This window comes from Boleophthalmus pectinirostris, unplaced genomic scaffold (genome assembly GCF_026225935.1).
Source record: "Boleophthalmus pectinirostris isolate CB_2022bp ecotype Guang Dong unplaced genomic scaffold, ASM2622593v1 HiC_scaffold_2, whole genome shotgun sequence".
Taxonomy (NCBI): domain Eukaryota; kingdom Metazoa; phylum Chordata; class Actinopteri; order Gobiiformes; family Gobiidae; genus Boleophthalmus; species Boleophthalmus pectinirostris.
The window spans coordinates 21,661,497-21,683,284 of NW_026571152.1; the positions used below are offsets into that span (position 1 = coordinate 21,661,497).

General features: G+C 39.5%; 1 protein-coding gene across 1 annotated transcript in view; it reads left to right on the forward strand.

The window, feature by feature from the left end:
• Nucleotides 1–2,040: 2,040 nt before the first annotated feature.
• reln (reelin) overlaps nt 2,041–21,788 on the forward strand; it is a 92,736-nt gene continuing 72,988 nt past the window's right edge. Inside the window, 2 exon segments of the mRNA XM_055155677.1 lie at nt 2,041–2,387; nt 19,409–19,516. Of these exon segments, the coding sequence (XP_055011652.1) occupies nt 2,147–2,387; nt 19,409–19,516 (349 nt within the window). The 5' untranslated portion in view covers nt 2,041–2,146.

Genomic DNA, 21,788 nt, shown 5'->3' on the forward strand with positions numbered 1-21,788 from the left:
ACCATGGACATATGTTACCAAAAATATCCAATACACATTTAGGAAACAGGATATGACATGACCACAGACCGTTTATAAAGAAGTGGACTGTCACTCACAGCATTGGGCTCCAGTCAAATGAAGCTCACAAGGCTTGAAGTTATCAGAGCGAATTTGGAGCTGAGTTCCAAACTAGGAATAGGACTTTATTTATGGACAAAATTGTGAAATAAAAACACCAGGATCATGTAGAGCAGGTTAATACGAACATTTCAAGATCAAAATGACGGGGCTCTCTGCAGCAGAGAGAAGTGATTTTGTTGTGTTTTGTTGAGTCGATGGAGCCTTAAGTGCCTCAAGCTCACTTCCATTTATATATTGTCTCTGGACATGACATAGCTTGTTTTGTCCTATTTTGAAATTAGTTTTATGTTTTTTGTTTTTTTTTTTACAATTGAGTGTAGTTTCAACTGAAAATAAAAGTAGTGTCTGTATTACTGTGTCTAGATTTTTATATTCTTGATAGTGAAATTATTATCTATTTTCTATACTATAATGATTTATATCTTTGTATAGTTTTGGACAACCTATTTACAATAAACCTGTTTGAAATATTGCATAGATTTTTGAAGTTCCCTCACTGAGCTGCTGTAAACTAGCTCTTATATAACTGACTAACCATGCGTGAGTTTACCAGTAGCCGTGTTCCTCTTGGCCTGTGTTTGAATAGTTAAACATTTTAATTTGCCGTTGTTTTGCTGAGGGTCAGTTAGAACAGGATGTGTCTGTGGATATCTGTAAGAGCTACTTAACCAAACAAACCTAGCAGGCAGCTCAGGAGAAGCCCCCCACTTCTGCTAACAACTAGTTCCTGTGTAGCCTGATAATTTTTTAATGTGGTTATTCTTTTTGGCCTTGTACCACTGAAGGGATAGCGCAGCAACTTGGAGCATCTGTGTATTTTGCACTTGCAGTGGAAAAAAAACTTCTAGTAGTCCCCACAAGGTTTACTGAGAAAACATTGAAATTCAGTAGCATTACAAAGCAAAGGAAAGCATGCGTTGGTTCTTCCAGTTTTCCATATTTTATAATTTATTTTGTCTCTCGTTTGTAGACGGTAAATAAGCAGATCTGGTCTACCAAGAGGGAAAGTACGACCATGGAAAATATTTGTCTTTCTTAGGTAGTGAGGACTAGAGCAAGACTACATAGCGATAGGACTACAACTTTGACTGAACCAAAACAAAAATATGATTAAACCAGTGGAACAACATTAAAATTAAGAAACATGGGACAAGTAACTTCAATACAATGCTGAGTACCACTAAGAAGACCAAGTACCGCCCATAGTACCTGTACCCCTGTTTGAGAATCACAGCTTTAAACTGGAACAGAGTGGTGGCAAACACAGCTCAGACAGGGAAAGTTTGTGGAAAAGGAGATTCTAATGGAAAATATGGGGAAAAGCACAACACTGAAAAGCAGAGCGGAAAAGCAAATATGTGTAGACCAAGAGGCAGAATTTCATGTTTTAAAAAAGGAGTGAATTTGTCCAATAAAATGTGAGAGAAGGAGCAGGAGGGAGGTGAAGGAGGTGTAATAGTGGAGGAGACCGGTGTATCGGCTGAAGGGCTTCTGAGGTCTGTGGGGGATGATGGAAATGTCTAATAATACTCTATGTAACAATGAGACTAAACAAGATATTTTGTGTTTTTATTGAATTGCATAAGCAGTATCAGTAATATGAGTAGATTTGATTTGGGGATACAATAGTGCATTGTGGAGTGAATGTTTGGATGGAGAGGTGAAGACAAGGGAAGAGAAGAGGGGGAGGAAGAGATTAAGGAGAAGGCAGAGTGATCCTCTGACAGAGCAGAGGGAGGAGAGAGCTCACAGCACGCGTGGAGCTGCAGCGAGCGAGTGAGCAGAGAGAGACAGACACAGGGTGGTGGGTGGAGAGAGGAACAGAAGGAGGGGTGAGGTATTTAAACGGCGAGCAGGACAGCACAGGCGAGAGTGAAGGTGGGCTCACTTAACACCAGAGCCACTGTGACCCCACACTTTTGGACTTAGGACTGTGTGTGGACTTCACTGCTGCTCTGGGACTCTAGCTGCTCGTCCCGCTCCCTCCTCTTCAGCTGTGCGTAGACCCGGGCTGTGAGGGCAAATGGCCTCTCTTAGGGGCACTCTAGGCTGTGCCCTACTGGCCCTGTTCCTGGGGAGCAGCAGCGTGGACTTGAGTACTTCCCCTGGCAGTTTTTACCCCCGTTTCAACCCCTTTTTCTTCCTATGCACCCACCACGGGGAGCTGGAGGGAGCTGGGGTGGCAGAGGGTGGAGGAGAGGTGCTGCTTTCCCTCCAAATCACAGGCAGTCCCACAGCGTACACCCCAGGACAGGAGTACCAAGGTGAGCCTGACACTTCTGCACTGTGGTATGATGCATGTCAACAAGTCTGTATTATATGTTTATATACTGTATATACTTTTGTATGCATATCTGGTTTACTATTGTTTCGTTTCCCTCTGAGTGCTTTATTATAATTACATGCAACAAAACAAAAGGAGACTATCAGATATTACAGTAGTTTTGTCTTGTGCTGTGTACAGTACTGTATGTGGAGTTGCTTTGTTGTTGCTGCGTTTATGTAACTGAGCAGAAGTGATGCTGAGTGGAGCTTTGGTGTTTGGTCCTGGTGCCCTGAGTGTAGGAGGTTGTAGGACTCACATCCACAGCCCTGAATGAAGACAGTGAACACACACTCAGAGCTCACAGCACTGTGGATACAGCGCTCTTACTGATATACATTAATATTAATACATCCCAGTGTTTCTAGTACTTTCCCACATTGTGTCAGAGCACCTGCCCGGCACATACACCCTGACCTCAGAGTCTATCAGCTTTGCTCCGCTCTCCGCTCTTAACACTGCAGACACTGACCTATGGCCAGAGCAGACCAGGGGTGAGATTCCCAGCCTCTGTCCTATTTTAGCACAAGGCTCTGTTACCACTCAACCAATAACACAGTTTTTCAGCACATTTTTAGATCAGCTCATATTTTATTATACACATTTTTTTTTTTTTTACAACATTTTGAAACAATGTAAAGACAAGTATTTGGAAATGAGAGCTGGGATCAGCCCCTCACTGAAGGACCTTTTAACAGGGGCCTGGTTTATAAGGATAGCGTGTGCAGAGAGATTAGAATAACTAACTGGTGGATGGGAGAGGTTTAGATAATTAGCATTAGAAATGTGGTATACTGAGAGGAGGAGGAAGAGGAGGAGGGAGGATTTAAACGGGGCTGTGGCTGCACTGGGAGAGAGTATAGGGGGAGATTTAGCTGATGACAGGATTGAGCAGATGAGATACTGGCCGCACGGTAAAACGCCCGGCTGCGCACTTTCTTTCCCTCTTAAGGCAAAGCTCATTGTTACATATGAGGGTTTTAGTTGAGTTTGAGATGGTGATGGGAGATTAAAACAACAGTAAGCCTACAGTAAGTGTCTTTGCAGTGCATTCCCAGTCTGTGCGTATCATTTTACTTTCTCTTTTACCCCATCCGGATGAACTGTAACCATTATATCTGTCTAGAGAGTGTACTATATGCAGAGACTTTTTTGCATTGTACTCATATTGGCTTCATTTTGTTTCTTATATTAGATATTAGAAAAAAAATAAAATAAAAATCTACTGGGAATGTGCATATTCCTTTTTTTATTTGGGTGGGACAATGCTCTCACAAACACTCTCATTCATACACCTGTGTGCATGGACACTGAAAGCAAGGTGGGTGAAGTGTCTTGCCCAAGGATACAATAATACTGTGCACTCTAACCATAGCCACTGTTGCCCCAATACAGCACCTGATACTCTGTTTCCAGTTCTAACCAGGCCCAGTCCTGCTTAGCTTCTGATTTCAAACATTGCTAAGTTGGAATATAGTAATATTACATTTGTACAATATCAAATTTGCATGTTAAAAAAATCTAAATTTTACAGTTAGTTACAATTATTGATACCTTGTCCAAAAGTGAACCAGCTGTCTGAAACCAAACCTTGATACTTAGGGATTGGTTTACTTTTATGAAATGTAGATTGAATTGAAATATTTCTTCTTAAATTGTCAGGATTTTTTTTTTTTTACTTCTTATGTTGACCTGAATAATCACAAATATCAGTTAACCAATCTTGACAGCAATACCCATGAACATATTACATTTGTTCTGCATGAAGCTCTGAAATGGTTACATATGAAGAAGTGGGTGGAAGGCATTAGTTGTTCATGTGTTGCAATGAATTTCAAAGCCTAAAGATGGGAGGTTAGAAGTTGATAGATGGAAAGTGCAAATCAGAAAAGAAAATGTTTGACCCTTTAGTTAGAGCTAGTGCTATTGAGTGCAGTGTGGTAGGAAAACTCTTCTTGATTTGTTGTACAGTAATTGCGTTTTTGACCCGACCCTGCTGCCTCTGGCTCCCGTTTCTTTTGAATGATAAGACGCGTGTGGGCAGCGTTGAACTCCGGATTACTGCGTTTAGCTAACAGAAGAAAATGACCAGGAGAGGTTGTTGGTCTATTAAATGATGGAGAGGGTTAGTACATCGGCTGTTGGGTCAAAGTGGACAAGATGAAAGCTGAAAAATAGCCCGATCTGCGAGAAATGGGAAATAATAAAATTGAGATTGCACAGCTGCATTCAAAGTGCTCAGACAGACAAATGGGTGCAGTCTTATCTCTGATAGAGACACAAAGGTCATGACGGGATTTGTCCTCAAAATAAACAAGGCCTATAAGGTTTCTGTTCATACTGTACAGTTTAGAAAGTGCTCTCCTAGCATCAGTTTTACTGCATGTCTTCTTCTTGAATGGAGCTACAAAGTTTTTAAAGAACTAAACAAATAGATTCAATTCACAAGATAAAATTTGTTGGAAATAGACCGTGATGTTAAAGTGACAAAAACTACGTAATTAATTAGTCACATGTGAATGTGAATTTTATGCAACAAAAATAGTATATTCAAGTTGAAAAAAACTTGGTGATGAAAGGGAGAGAGGCACATCTATTCAATTATCCAAAAAGCAAAACAAATTTCTATTTGTTTAATTAAACTAGACATATTTTAAGAGTGAATCCAGTTGACAGAATTTAATTTTCTTTTGCTATGGACCCTACCTGGGGGGTAAGGGACTAAAGAGACATGATCCAAAAAGGCAACACTTAAAAGAAAACAAAAAAAAAAACAACTTAAACTTCACTTAATTCTGGAACATTTGATAAGGCCCATAGATTTATTGCAGATGTTTTAGTTTGTTGTTTGTGATCTCTGATGAAACCTTAGTGCAGTGTGAATGTGTGCTGATAACCATTTCATATCTTTTTAAATGCTTTAAATGTAAATCTGTTGTACCATTCATCTTGTAGAACATCAGTTGTCACCTACACCACTCCAACACTGATACAACCGACTAAAGCTCGCCTTTTAACCTCTGACCCTGACTTGTGAATCCATTACTTTGTAACCTTTTTGTGCCTGCTGATAAGATTGAACTTAATCTTCTTGTTACTTGTACTATCTACTTTTCTTGTGTGGATTTTTTTAGTTTTATACCCATCTAACTCTAAAACATTTATAGTGCACTAGGCATTGGTCAGTGAATCAACAAAAGACTGGCCTAGTTTCCACGCCTAGACGGGTTTGGGGCGCAGGCAGACACTAGAGGAGGTAAGAGCCAGACGAGAGGAGAGGGGATCGGGGCTAATGGTTTAATAGGGCTCTTCTGTGAGCAAAGCAAAGGCAATATGTGGATAGCACTCGCAATTTCAAGTGGTCCGTAGCCATGCATTCATTAGCTTGCTCTTCTGCCTTTCTGCCTCCTGCTGCTTTGTCTGAATAGGTCACTTCGCTGAGTGGAGGGAAGTGTGTCAAGCTGTTTGTATGGGCTTAGCCAGTGTGTTTGGGTGTTCTGTCTTTGCGGATGTTGAGTGATTAACCAGTTAGGGGCAGTGGGTAGTGTGGTGTGCTAAAAAATCAAAATATCACTATATAGTAGGCAATAGCTAGTAGTAAAAAAATATCACCATATTTTAACATTTTAACTGGTGCAGGATTTTTTTCAATAAGTATTTCAATTGTGATTAGATTTGTGATGTTTCTGTGTTATATGAACTTTGTAAACATCTCCAGGAGCTTTAGAATTTGAGAAACTGAACTGATAAACTAATATAAGAATCTCCATAACATTTGTGGAGGTTGAAACTACAGGTACAACAAATCCATCTATAAATGTTGTAGTGTTTTACATGTTTAATGTGCATGCTTGTCCCTTTCAAATAAATAAATAATAATGTTTAAAAATCTATAAAAAGACAGGATATTTTGATGTTTGTAGAGACAGACTGTTATCAAAATTATTGCAGTCTTCACATGATTGCTCAAACTCAAATTGTGATTGTGATCTATTGTGCAGGCCTAATATATCATGATATTAAATTGATGAATTGGTGAATTTGGTCACAGTATTAATATTGTAAAAAAAAAAAAAAAAAGTGACAGTACTAAAATTTTATTGCTTGTTTTACAGAAATGAAACTTGACATTCATTGTTTCACTGATTAAAATTGTATATTTCTTTTTGAGCTTGTAGTTGTTTAATTAAAGAAATTATGTAAAAATATATTTGGTCATTTGCTGTATATTGATTATCTCATGTATCAAAAAATTTTTGTATTGTGAGCTATGAATCCAATTCTGAGGGACCCTGTGATTTCCAGCTCTATTGGAGTGGTGCAGATATGTCAGTTTCCTCTATATGCAGAGGCAGACGGGCGAGAAACGAGAAGAGATATTCATTGGACTTCATCTCTTTGTCACACATGCACGCTCTTAGTGGGTGATCCATCAACGACATAACAACACCGGCTACAACACGCAAATGTCCTCATGCACGGGCTATTAAACCGCTTTGTTGATATGACAAGATGCGAGCATGAATAGGAGGTTAAAGGATTTTAAATGTCAATCATACACAGCGGAAGATGTTTTAGTGTTTTCAGTGTTGTGATTTAGTGTGAGAAGAATTATTTATAATTTTTGGCACCATGACCAAACAACAGCAAAATTCTTAATTCACTTGCATCACACATTTACATACACATCTGATTTTTGGAATTTGCAGATTAATAAAATGGCAATGTAAACATCTCAGTCTTATGTGACTAATCTGATTACATTCTTACACATACAGTTTATATTTATTATCCCATTTCTTAAGTTGAGCATATGTGCCAATAATCAGTTTTCCCTTTATAACTTCTTTATATCTCTTCTTCTCATATACAATCCCAAATATATAATGTTTTTTATCGCAATAAGTACACCAATAAAGTAATAGTTAGGGAGTAGGAAAACTACATCTTTCATCCAAATTTGGTTGAAAACATGGTTTAAAGTTCTGAATTGTGTTGTGATGCCAGTGCAGAGGACGATAGGGGGTCCTTGGGTTATTTGCATACTGATAAGGGGTCCCAGCCTTAAAAAAGTTTGAGGAGGCCTGGTCTAGAGATCCCAGTTCCTCAAGTATGTGACCAGCTTTATAAAAAAAAAAAATTTCTGAATGATGAAAGTAGTCAATTTGACTGAAAATATACTTTCAGCTTTTTGGAGAATAGATTGAGCTGAGATTGAGTGTTGAAATGACTTATAACTGCCACAATTATTATGATCTGAATAATAACAATTTTGGATTAAACAAATAATCTTGACATCCCCATACGCAGCTTTTCATGAGACAGGATTGCTCCTCTGCTGCTAACTGAAGGAAATCTGACGCCTGGAGAGTTTAGATGGCACAAAAATGCTACTGTCCTGGAAAATTGATTCTCTTCATCCGAGCATGGAGAATGGCCTCAGATAACAGTGACATTGTTAGCCTTTGCCAGATTGGTGCCAAAACGGTGCCAACATTGTGCCACTTGCAGCTGAAGTGGCTAAAAACGAAGGCAGAGAATGGACCAAGGCCAGACAGAGGTGAGCAAGTGTGCCAGCCTCATTTAGACAGGAAACACGGCAGTTCTTTTAGTTAAATGCTCTTTAACCAACACGAGCGGATGTTATTTTGCTACATATGGCGAATAGGCAGAATTTTTCTAGATTTGAATGTGATGCAAGTTTAAAATTTGTGAGGGAGTTGTAGCTATTAATTTCCTCTGTCTCCTTCATCAAATCCATTCAACTTTATTTTAATTGATAATAGCAGGGCCATGTAATTTTTTTAATTTTTTGACAATTTGTACATACAAAATACTGTGCATTTATAAATGAACTTTTCCCTTTTATTCCACTTCTCTTTGAACATGAAAGGGTTACGGTATATGTATGTCAATGCTGGCTGCCAAAAATGTGCATGCTTCTGGTAAAACACAACCCAAACACATAACATGTTTTTATGTTGTTGGTTTATAGTAGTCACGTTTGAATTGATTCCATCTATGATTCTTGCTTTTCATTAGTCAGTCCTGGGTGTTTTATAGTAGTTTTAGGGCAATAATAATAAAGCTTGTTTTGGGTGTTTTCTAAGTTGAAAGAATACACAGGAGACACACCTCCCCACAGTGCGTGGAAAGATTTTATTGGCACAAATTTCCCTAATTTCTGCCTCTGCTTCTTTGAAGTCGGCTTCCAACAAACAGACTGCCTGTAAACACAATTAAAACATTTTTCTCTCATTATAGGTTGAAATAGCAGGCCCGCTGTGTAACATAGGAGCTGTGTCTATGTAAACTCATAACAAGGCTGCAGTGTTGAGCGTTTTGGCCTAAAGCTATTTAAACTATGTGATGGTGCTTTCTCTCTCATCTCTGCCCTGGACGCGTTCTCGTGTGTGGGTTCCCAGCCTCTGTCGCTGATTGCCGTGTCAGCTTTGCCCATGGCCTCTTCCTTGGAGAGAATGGGACCGTTCTTCATGGATTGTGTTCCTCCTCCTCCTCTCTTTAACCGGATCCTGGTCCTGGCTCTTGGTTTTGGAGGGTGTAATCCATGCTGGGGGGGCAGTGTGTCGCCTGTGCTGATAGCATTCACATGGGCCTGTAGTGCTCCAGTGGACCCACTACAGAGAGAGGCCTGGCTGGTTCTGGAGCCTGGGAACAGTGTGTGTGGCTCAGCCTGAGGATTAGCCCGGCCCTGCCCCCATCAGCACCAGGCTCCATCAAACACACAGGCCACAGAGACCCAGCAGGCTGGCACAGGCAGATTACACCTCCAGCACATATCCCTGTGCATGGGGACTGTAGCAGAACCTCAAAGGGGGTGTGAACTCCCTAAAATACATGAGTATTACAATGGTAAAACAGTCGTATACAATGGTCATCTCCTTCAGGACAGGTGTGTGTGTCACCACTGACAGTGACTAATGCAGATTTTGTCATTGTGAATAGCCAGAGCTGTCCTGGGGTACACTGAACAGCCAATCTACACCATTGGTCCCTCTGACCATCACAAACCACTCACACACACACCACTGTCAGGCAAAGGAAATATAGGTAAAGTGTCTTGCCTAATAGGAATCAGCCTAAATTTGACCCAAGCTCCATAAAGGAACAGCACCTTCAGTTTGGTGGGTGGTCTAACCATTAAGATTTTAAATATAAATTATTTTTTTTTATCATAGTATTCTTTTAAACAAAATAAAGTTTTACATATAGTGACTTGGATTTTCAGAAGCACATTATTGTCAAAAATGTGATCATATGAGATGAAAATCCATATAACACTTTGGAAAAGAGCTGTGGTGACAGTAGAGCGTGTTCTCTATGTGTGGTGTGCGTCTGATTAAGACTGGGTGTCAGGGGAAATGCTCCACATTGATCTACTGCCAGTACGGAGCATCTCGTCTTTCATTACTGCAACAAGATTGTTAATTAGAAATCAATCTGTGCTCCTGGTTCTACACTGCCTCGTACGCCCCATGCCGCTCCTCCTTAACGATCATAAACACAAGCTATAAAGTCACATTAGGGGCACTACTTATAGTTAATGTGGCATTTACAACCAAAACATTTTCTATATTCTATAACATAATCTTACAGGCAACAATACTTACCATAAGTGTTTGAATCTGCTAACATCTTTGTAAGAGGTAGCGGTAGCATACTGAGACTTTGTTGTTGGTCCACATCATTTACATGCCAACCAGATGTTTGGCAGGTGATTGTGAGCAGATGGTAAAGGAGGTACAGATGTTGCTGTGTTGTTGGTAGATTTCCTGATGTGGTAATTGTTTTTGACAACATAAACAACACAAGAGGGATTATATAAGCAGCAAAGGCTACTTTGCATCATGTTAATTGCCCTTAATTGCAAAAACATGTGACAGCTTACATGATTATAGAACTCCTTTGGGACTGTATGGATCTACAGGTCAGAAGTGTAATTGTTCCCGAATAAATTGTAGAGTTGAAGAGAAGAGGCATGACGCTAGAGTTCTAAACACAGAAGAAGTTTATTTACCATCAATACCAGGCCGCATGACCCAGAGACATGAACCCTCAAGACATTGTTATAGTATTTTCCATTCTAGTCTAGAACAGTCCAGTCTGGCTTTGCTTCCATTTGTATTATTCCATTTGTATTCCATATATGTAGGGAGCATTATACCTCTGATGACACAGGTCAATATAACAAGGACTGAGCTGGTGGTGAGAGCCCTCAGTACAGAACAGAAATGTAATTTCTCTAACAGTAATCAAAAAGAATAACATTTGGAAAAGAAATCAGCGGTTTTCATCGTGGTTGGAATAACAATATTTTTTCATATGAATTACTAACTGAAAATGAAAAGTAAATGAATTGACAATACAATACAGCGGCTATACATCATGTTTGCTGGCATAAGTTTTCAGTTTTCATTGTGAGATTTATCAACTTTTTGCTATTTATTATTTTGTCAATGAATGGCTTCATCAGAGTTTGCACCCTCTAGTGGATGTCAAAGTTTGAACTAGTTTCATGGAAAATTTTATCTGTGCACATGGCAAATTAACATAAAAAACAATGTTGCTTCAGATCATATTGAGCAGATGTGACTTTTGTTGACCAGTCTTTAGTTAGTACTTATATTGAAGACTATGGACCTCACTGGTAGACGGGCAGTGACAGATTGAATTGGGCTTGCTCACTCACAGAGCCGTCTGGGGCGTGGGGTGTGGGATGTGGGGGGTCACCAGCTGTAGAGAGGCCTGGAGGTCACAAAGGCTAAACAGACTGTTGTACTTGCACTACGACTCAGAGGAGTAGGTCCTCACTAAGACATGGGGCTGACCTGTGTGGGCTGGGATTGACCCTGTTGTAGCTTGTCCAGACACAGCAATGAGATGTTTTCTGTTAGACATAAAGTTAAAAGAGAAAAGGAGTGTTGTAGACTAGGCTTTATTTATTTAGATGTAAATTGAAATGTGGCAGGTGTTGAATATCTCTTAATCCTGGAGTTTGGAGTCAATATTTTGCCTTTAAGGGTTGTAACTTTTCTGATGAGTGGTCCATCACCTGCCATTCTCCATGAAGTTTTATTTCTTTCCATGGAATGTTCCCCAGTGTGGCATTAAAATCAATTACAATAGTTTTTTTTTTTTTTTTGCTGAACAAATACATTAAAAAGCAACACCTGTTTGTCTCTGCTTAATGTCACATCATAGAAGATTTTAAACAAAACAATAACATCTCCATGAAAGTAGAGCAGTCAGTAAAATTCTTTCATCTGAAGATTGAAAGTTCAAATCCACTACTGTCCCAATCATTGTTGGCATGTATTATCTGCATACACTGGTGTATGAATGTGTGTGTGTGTGTGTGTGAAGGGGTGAGTGGTTCCTTGATATAAAACACTTTGAGTGCATTGGAGGTGCTATAAAAAGTGACCATTTATTCCATGGAGAAAAGGAGGTGGCGGACCTCCCACCAGAAAAGCTATATACTGCACCAAAGTCAATACAAGTTGTCTGAAACAAAACAAATGAACTTAAGTGATGTCTTTGGTGGTCTCTTTATATTATTTGATGTTATTTGATTTTTAACACTGTCAGCACATTTCTGGCTCTGATTCTGTCGTCTGGGACAAATTCTGCTAAAAGTTTGGTCTAACACATGGTGCACATCAGAAGCACAAAAGAAGAAAAGATATCCTGTCCCCTGTGAACCTTGTCAGAAGCCAACACATTCATATAATTATTAAAAGATGTTGTATATCCTTTTTTATAGCTCAGATTATCTCTTTGATCTTTTGGCCATAGACCTATTTATAAAAGACTGTAAGTGTCTGTGAATGTTTGTCTCAGTGTCAGCTCTGAGGTTAACTAAAACATCAATAAATAGAATAAAACATTGATAAATAGGCTAATCTGTGTATATGTGTTCCTCATTCCCATCTGTGTTTTATTTATGGGTTTCAGTCTTTCTATTACTTTTTTTTCTATTGCTGACAACCCCAACAGAGTTTTTCATCATTCTTAAACCCACGGATACTTGAAATATAATATAAAGAGACATAGAAACATATATACATTTGAATCCCATAAAGAGAAGCACAATAAAGTGTGATTTTGTGGAGCAGATTACGTGTGAGGAACAGGATGCCGGAGACAGAACGGCCTCTTCACTTGTGTTTTTCTGCACGGCTGTTGTCGGGTTATCGCCAAGTCGACAGGCACAAACACTGCTAACATTAGCTTTAATAGTAGTACCTCAATGATGGACCCAGATCAAGTTTACTGGCATGTTCTTCCTGTGGTGATAACTTTGAAAGTAAAAACGCAGGACTTTGTTGAGCAGGACCTGTAGAAGGCCTGTGGATGGTGGGGTGCCTCTGATTTGGAGCTTCACAGCAGCAGATGGCAGTGCCAGCAGGCCAGGATGGTGCCAGGAGGTTACGCAATGGAATGATGCCTCTAAGACCTGACTGGAACACTGCATGCCACATATATGTGCAGAAACACTCGGCCCACACACTCGACCAGAACTGTAGAGAAATGTGCATTCTCGCTAACCAAGTCTGTTCAATTACATTCTTTTATCTCCTTGTGGTTCATGAGAGTCAGTTCTCATCTCTATCACAGAAAAAGACACTGTAAAAAAATCTCAATATTGTTTTAAAGTGGCTGTATCGTATCAAATGGAATTGTTCCAAAACCTTTACTACTACTGCTCCTGCTTGCCTATGTATTTCTTTGTAAAGAGATATCAGTCTGGTCACTATGCCCTCTGTCAGGTCTCCAGCAAGGTTCAAATGCGGCTGTGCAATCAGATTTTCTTCAGTGACTCGTGAAACGAAGAGCTCATTTGTCATCTATAATTTTGAACAAAATTAAAAAGCTTTTTGTGCTGTTTAATTTTTTCAGTCCCCTGTGATATTTTTTTTTCCCTTTTTTTCCTCATAAACAGCCATACTTATTTGATATTGACCATGCATTTCCCTGATAGGCTAATCCACCTGTCAATCATGCGTATCTGAACTCAGGCAGATTCAACAGTGAACAGACTCATATCTACCACTACTACTTACAGGTGTTGAGGGCCTACCAGATTCAGTCCCAGGGGATAGACACTGGTTTAAACCTGTGTACTGTATCTTCCTTAAAAATCGTAGTAGAAAGGTCAGTGACCGCCAACTCATGCCTACCCTGAGGTGAAGAGCATTTGAGAAAGTGGACCTCCCGACTCTGGCATTAGAGATATAGGGACAGATGGGCCTTGAGCTTCCCTATGGTCTGGCCTCTATTTCCTGGTCCACTCTGGGGCACGTGAGCCAGCCGGTGGGATATCACAGCTCTCTGTTTAGGATGGAGCCAGGAAAACCTCCAGCCATTTGGGATCACTAAAGGGAGCAACACATATAGTAATTCATTGATAAGATTTTATTTTATCTGATTTTCTAACTGTAGGAATTACTTTGTATTCATACGAAAGATACTACTTTGGTTGTAAAGATTTCTATTATTGACTCTATCTCTAATCTTCAAGCATATGTATTTTCAACAATATTACTTTAAAGAAGCACTGTGTAACTTTTTCTGGTGCAGGTCTCTATGGAGATATTATATTGCTTTAAACATATCCATGGAGACATGCAAGCAACACCACCAGGCCATATTACAGGTCAGATCTGTAATGAGCTGAAACTGCTCAGAGTAAGAATTTTTGGTATTTTTGGTATTTATGGAGCAGTAAAAGTTTTAAGGCATATGGACTTTGCGAACCTTTCATCAGAAAAGTTACATAGTGTACCTTTAAAATGTTTACGATAATACATGAAGCAATAATTTTGTATGCCAAGCTTGTTTTAGACTATGGGATGAAATTTGTTTATGGAGGGCCAGCAAAAAAAAAAAACATATGGGATTTTATTGCCTGGATTATTGGATATACTTGTCTGGATTTTACAGGATTTGCGAACCATTAAAGATAGTATTTTTTGTTTACATTTTAATCTGGTGTTTATGTTCTATTGGTGGTTGGTTTCTTCAGACTCGTATATCTTGTGTTTTTAAAGGCCGTGCAGTGGGTGTGGTGAAGGCAGACAGTGTTTGTAGAATACACTGTGAGCAGAAAGGAGCTGTTCAGTCCATGCCAACCACGCACAGAGACACCACACCTTAAGCCCGAACCAGCCCGTCTCAGGTTTGCTCCCATAGATTTACTTTGAGTGAGATCATCGACCCAACTCTTTCCAACTGTTTTGGAGAGTCACTTTTGCCTTATTACATTAGTGGCCCAATTCTTTCTAAAAGTGAAAGCAGAGTATATAACAATGAATGTTTACCAAAATGTGCCAAAATGAAAAGGCTACTGAAATTTAGTTTTAAGACTAGTCCAATCCAATATGGATTTTGTTCTGAGACAAAAAAAAGCCCCAAAATGCATATTACTGAGGTTTTAAAACTGCTGTGTCCACTTTCTGATTGACCACCTCCTCACACACACTTGGGCCAAAAGTCCAAAAGTGTGTAGACATGCTATTTAAAGGTCCTGTATTACACAAAATGCACTCTTGTGAGATTTAAGCCATGTTAGAATGTTACATACCCAGAATTGTGTTTTGTTTCATTCACACGTATTTGAGTAGCCATTTATTATTAGTCTATATCGCCAAAGCTTAAAATGCTCTGTTCCACCTTGTGATGTCATATAATGGTAGTTTTCAAGTTAAAAGCTATGTATCTTTTACTTTTAATTCAATAGAGACTGACAATTCCAGAAGGTGTATGGAGTTCAAAAATACAGTGGAGCATTTCCTGTATTACCACATGACATCACAAAGTGGAAGAGAGTGCTTTCCGTTTGAGAGAAGAACTCATCCTACAGTAAATATGTTGGATATGTGTGTTAAACGTGTGAATGAAACCAAACAAGCTCCAGGCATGTTAATGATGAGAAAATAACATTATAACAGACCAGGAAATGGCATAATAGAGACCCTTTAAGCTCCTTTGGCTTTAAATATGAATGTAGTAGACAGAGAAATATATTTTTCACCAACCACAGGGCCCATCAGAGGAGGTCAGCCAGAACTTTGCATTACAGAGCCTCTCCTGTTCAAATCACCTTGATGTTTCTGCTTAAGATAAGACATGCTCAGCCCTAGCAGATGAACCGTAACCCAGCTCTAAATACGTGGATGTGTGTTTTTTGTTGTGTTGTGAGCCCTAACATTTCTGTAGAGTGTAGAAAGCCCCGGGCACATCAATAGTTGAACAGGGCGCAGTTGTGTGTGTCTGTAATGAGCCTTACCGCATCACATCATCAATATTACATGCTCCGGCTGAGGCCCAGGGAGGTTCTCTGCTGTGCTCCAGTCTAAAGTATATGAGCGCTGCATCCAGTTGAAGTAATGCATGGTTTAAGGTGAGGTGTGAATGCTCTGGAAAACCCTGGGATGCTCTGAGCTGTGAGGTCAGTATGTGAAGGTGAATGGTCTTTCAGAGATGTCTGTGGGTTATGAGACCAAGGCACTGCTCATTGTGAGAGATACAAACAACATTGGCCTCCATTGACTCTGAAGTGCAACCACCACTACAACTATACACAAACACATCTGTTGGTGATTAAGTGTGCTGATGATTTTTATGTATGCAATATTGTGTTAGATAATGTTAAGATTACTTGGTTAATCGATAATCATGATTATTCAAGTCAATATAATTGTAAAAACTAAAATTAATACTCATAAAAATCATTAGCAAAAACATGAGTACTTTTTTATCTGGTCAGTGTCAGTCTTTACTTAGTCATTCAGAAAGTTAGATTTCATGAAGCTGTTTGAATGGTGATCTTTTAGACGATGTGAGTGAAAATTAACGAAGGTTTACTTTGTTCAAAAAGCTCCTTGAGTTCCAGAGCCACGTCCATAATCTTATCTTCCATCTTCAGTCTGTGATGGGTGTCATTCTCCGAAATGGTTTAAATCCAGTGTTGCTTCAAACAAACATGTTCAAACAACAGTTCAAAAGGATGCTCAACCAACCCTGGAACCGATAGTTTGAAATGAGAAATCTGTTATCCATAAATATTCCTTTATACCTTTTATTTGATAGATTTTTCTGCAAGTTTGTTTCTTAACCTGCTCTTTTTGCAACCTTTTTATCATACTCGATATTCTAATTTTGCTAAATCTAAACTAATACAGTTGAAAATGAGATGTTTAGTTGAATCCACGGATTATTGTAGCTCCTCTTTCCTCTGGACGGTACGAACAGCTCTCAGAAATGGAAGTGTGGTCAGGAATGTTAAGGGCTACCATCAAAGGCCTCTTGCCCACTCCTCAGATGTGTCTATGTCTCTGTGTGAAAGTAGTCCACAGGTGATTGGATCTGATATCATCTCCTCTGATTGGCCTGCTGCCCTCCCAACAGCCAGTAAGAAAAGGCCTTGTCTAAATAATTGAAGCTCTTCCATTTGTATTGATCAGGTATAGCCCGGCTCTCCAAACCCTCTCCATCTTCGGTGTGTTTTTCTAATGTAACCTTATGGCTCCTTATGCTCTTATTCCCTTTAGCACAACATCAAACAGACTGCAGGTACACCTCTGCCAGGGAACCCAATATGAGAAGGGGAAACTGCAGAAGAGAGTGTTTTTTATTATCAGGCCTTAAATGGGGGGGAAAAAAAAGACTGGAATAAGCACTGAATGAACAAGAAGAACAGTGTGATATGCAGTAATGGGGCATGTTTCCGTGGCGAAGTGTAATAATCCAACTTAGTGCATTAAAAAGTGTGTCAGACCCTGGCCTTGCTGATTTAGTAATGCAATGTAAACACCAATAGCATGTCTCCCTACACCGCGAATGGCTTTGTTGTATAGAAAATGCCGTTTCGCAGGCAAACACTGAACAAAACGTAAGCTTAGTGCGCACATAGTAATTGGTTGTTTGAATGAAAAAGTGCTTTCTCCCCTCTCTGGGTCACATGATGTTAGGGGCGCTCTGAGCAACATGCATTGAATATGATAATGCTTCTGTTGCCAAGCAAAATATCCACGTTTCTCACAATGCTTCCTCCCTGACACGCCATACAATCACGCTGAATTTTATGGAGCTTAGTGCTGTCTAGGCAGCTGGTAACACTGGAAATGGATCTGGAGCCAGGCTGTTTATATGGCAGTGGTTTAAATACAGTCATTACACAGATTTTAAAATGTAATGATCTATGATCTATGAACGTGTGGTTAAACTATACACTGTATCTTTCATATAAAAATAATTTTATTTTGTAATCCTATGATTGATTATTTTTTACAAGTCTGTACTTAATAAATACATTAAAACACACACACACAACATAGAAGTATTCACGTTCTTTAATGTGATGAAAGGCAGGGGCCTAAAAACCTACAGGAGATTTACGGTTTACTCTTGATCCACCAAAGTTGAACCTTATCATTATTTGTTAAAGCACAGGCTCCACAAAATTGCCATATTAATCTAATGTCCTTTTAACTGCCATTTTTAACTTTGGGGTTAAAAATTACACCACATGATTGTTAAAAATAGTGTCATTTTTGTTAATTTTTGCTGGGTCCATAATAGAATTCTGATCCATTCCTCCAGCGCAAATTTAAGAATTTTAAAATGTTTTAATGTCACAACAAATGTATAATTAATATTAGTATCCATATAATTCATAGATTTTTTACTACGCAATGTCTGGAAATCATTCAGCGCCTCATTAAATTCATATCTGGAACTTGGATATGGGAGAAGAGACAGGAATGACTGATTTTAATTTTTTTTTAACACTGTGAGACATTGTTATTTTTATGCGAAATTGTGTTAATGCAGACAGAGTGACTGGAGCCACACCGGAGTCTCACCCACATCGTAACACGCAAAACCCCAAAACTCATGAGTTGCTATTCTGACTATAAACAGAGCCTGCCCATTCTTTAACCCACAAAGAGAGGGGGATTCCTTTGGTCAGGAAGTAACTGTCTCTGCCTCTCCCCATTGCTGAGCCTTGTATTCCTGTGAGTACACAAGTGTATTTTGGGGGTGTGTACTGCCTTTGGGCGCTAGACAGTTCCTCCTTTCTGATCTGTCTGGCTGGAAATGGTCCAAAAGTAGAGCCATGCTGTTGTTTCCTTTCCCCCAGTGATGCCCAAGGCGCTGTGGTCCTGTCATTCAAAAGCTTTTGTTTACATGGTGGATCAATAGTTAATGTGCCTCCGGATGTACAGTTGTAGATCCTAATAGACTCCACTAGACTACACACTGCAGCCAGATGAAGACAGGTTAAGCCATTCTCTCAGGGGGCAGACGGTTCACCCATAAGTCTCTTTTTAATAACTTCAGGGGCGGAGGAGCAGACTATAGGATCCTTATCTTTAGATTGGGGGTGAAGTTATGTGACTTAATGGCAGCCAAACCCTCTCCAGTGTTTTTAATGGGTTTGTATTGTTTAAAGCACACTTGCCTTGTTTTCTTCTAAGCATTTTTCCTAGTGATGGGATGCTATGTCTACTGACGGTTTACTGCTGTCTTGCAACTTCTTCCAGGGTGTAGGGTTTTTGATTGCTTGGATTACTTTTTAGTGTGATAATACATGATGTGCATGTGATGAACATGATGGAATTTAGGAAAACTTACTTTTTTATGTGGTTATGGGGGAAAGATGTTAACTTTAAGGATTAAAGAGAGACAAAGAGCAGTATATAAACTAATTACATACTACCCAAGGGCAAAAATGCTTGTACCAGATTCTAGCCTTTGGAAGCTAATTTCCATGAATTCTGTGCTTTCTATGTTCTATTCTATGTGTATTTTTGCATGCCCTATTATGCAAGACTTTAATTGCTGTGGTTGTTTTGTTTGTTTTGGCTAGTAATGTATCCACAAAAAATAGAACTGTCAAATCTTAATCTGTTTTCCTGTGTTTGCTCTGCTCTCCAGTGACCATTTCCACCAGCGTGTCTTTTGACGGCCTGCTGGTGACTGGTTTGTACACGTCCACTCCAGTCCAGTCTGCTCCCATCCCCGCTCCGGCTGCCTTTGGCTTCGGTAAGTCCACAAGAGATACCCACTCACAGACTGCTTATAATGGCCTCCTCACCCACATCAATCCTGCCAATATCAACTCCTCATTAAAGCCTCAACTTTGCTTTTCCTTAGAACACAAACAAGCTTTAAATAGTGCAAACAATATCTTTGCACTTAGCCCAGTGCGCCTGACCCGGCGCAGTGGTCCACATCCGTTCCCAGAGAGGGTCAGGGTGCACTTCCTTGGCCCCGTTGTGACAGTGCAATGATGGATGATGAGGGGGAAGATGTGGTATTAGGTTGGGCCAATGAATTATTATTGATGTTGAAATGAAAAGGAATGAATGTCTAATCAGGAACAAAGAAGTAAGGAAAGTCTCCAGCTTCATAGAGACAGAACAAAGAGAAGTTGTTTTGTATATGGCAATGGGTCAACTGTCAGCTGTAGCTAATGCACAAGCCGAAATGCAGTTTATTTTCAGATGTTTGTAGAGTGGAATGCCTACATTATCAGGCATTTTTTGTATATTTTCATCTACTAGTTGTAGTTATTGTTAAGGTATCCTAGCTACCCTAATATTTGAACTGCAGAGGAATCCTCATACCAGCTGAAGGAGCATAGTTTGAGAAACACTGTTCTACAGTAAAGCTTTAAACTAGAGCCCGACCGATATGGATTTTGTTGTGGCCGATATGAAATCGATATAATGGGGGTTGGAGCTGCTGATAGCCGATATAATCGCCGATATATTTAATGATGTAAAAATTCACTGTAAATCTTGAATTGTTTAAAAAACTTAGGTTTGGCTCTAGTAGATTTTAAATTGGGTTTATTTAGGAAACATTTATTGTTATTCTGACTATTTATGTCATATTTACAGACAGAAGTTCGGCCTAATGACATTTTTACATCATATCCTAGCAGCTAGTGATGGGTATTCCAGTTCTTTTTAGAGAACCGGCTCTTTTGGCTCGGCTCACTAAAAGCAGCTGGCTCTTTTGTGTCCCATGCGACTCTTCAGATTGTTTTGTTGCAAGCAGGACTAAACCAGAACTGAACCAGGACTGAAAAAGGACTAAACCAGGACTAAAATGGATCTAAACCATGTGTAAAACAGGACTAAACCAAAACTGAACCAGGACCGAGTGTTGGGACTCGGTCTCTATCTCTCTCCCTCTCTCGAGCCCAAGATTAGTCCTGGTTTATTTATTTTATGCTGAACTACAGCCAAATATGCATGTTTTTTCTATCCTATACATAGGCATAATTCTGAAAGTTTCGTTTTCAGCCGCTGCCACGAGTCTGCACGTGGTGTAAAGAGAAAAAAAGTGAGAGAAAGAGAAAACACGGCTCCCAATAAGGAGCCGGCTCTAAGAGTTGTTTCGTTTGCGACCAACCCATCACTACTAGCTTGTAAAGAAACTACCGCTATTAGCCTTTAGCCGTAAATACGTGCACGCCGCGGTAATTAATTATATGTGCAAGTATCATCATTCACACGTCTATTCACAGCTCATTTACATATCAATGCAGGTCCAGTAACAAATATACGGTCAATATAGTCACTTTACAACAGACCAATAGAAAACAGCCTGTTTCTGTGCGAGAGCTACAGCAGCTAATAGCTAACTAATGAGAAAAAACAAAACTAGCTTCAAAGTCAACATATTTCCAACACTCACCGCTCACACAGGCTCCTCCTCACATCACAAGTCTGCACTAATAAATGTCCTTTTAATCCAGACTCAAACCGATTGTCCATAAAATTAATATAATCTCAGTGTTTGGATCAGTGTGTGGGGGGGAAACAAACACACGTGAGTGATGTGGTGTGACGTGTGTTCAGGGACAGTACAGACACACACACAGACAAATGACTCCACAGAAATTACTGATGTGGAGTCACATATTTGGACATTTATCTGTCTGTAAATTGTATTAAATGAACATAATGTAGAGTCTAAGATTTATAACGAGGTATAACATGCCCACGGGAAATATCGGCCCCTATCAGCAAACATATCGGCCGATAGCCGATATACCTCCAGTTGCCCATATCAGCCGATAATATCCACCAACCGATATATCGGAAGGGCTCTACTTTAAACACATGTCAACATGGAAACAAGCAGGTGATGCCAAGCCAAGTTACAGGTTAAATCAATGAAAAGGCTACCATGCTAAAAGGAACATTATACGTTATCAAGATGATGATATAGGTTTGTCTAACAATAAAAACACCTGTGACTGAATAAGTGCAAGAATTTAATGCCATACTGAGAAACATGGGCA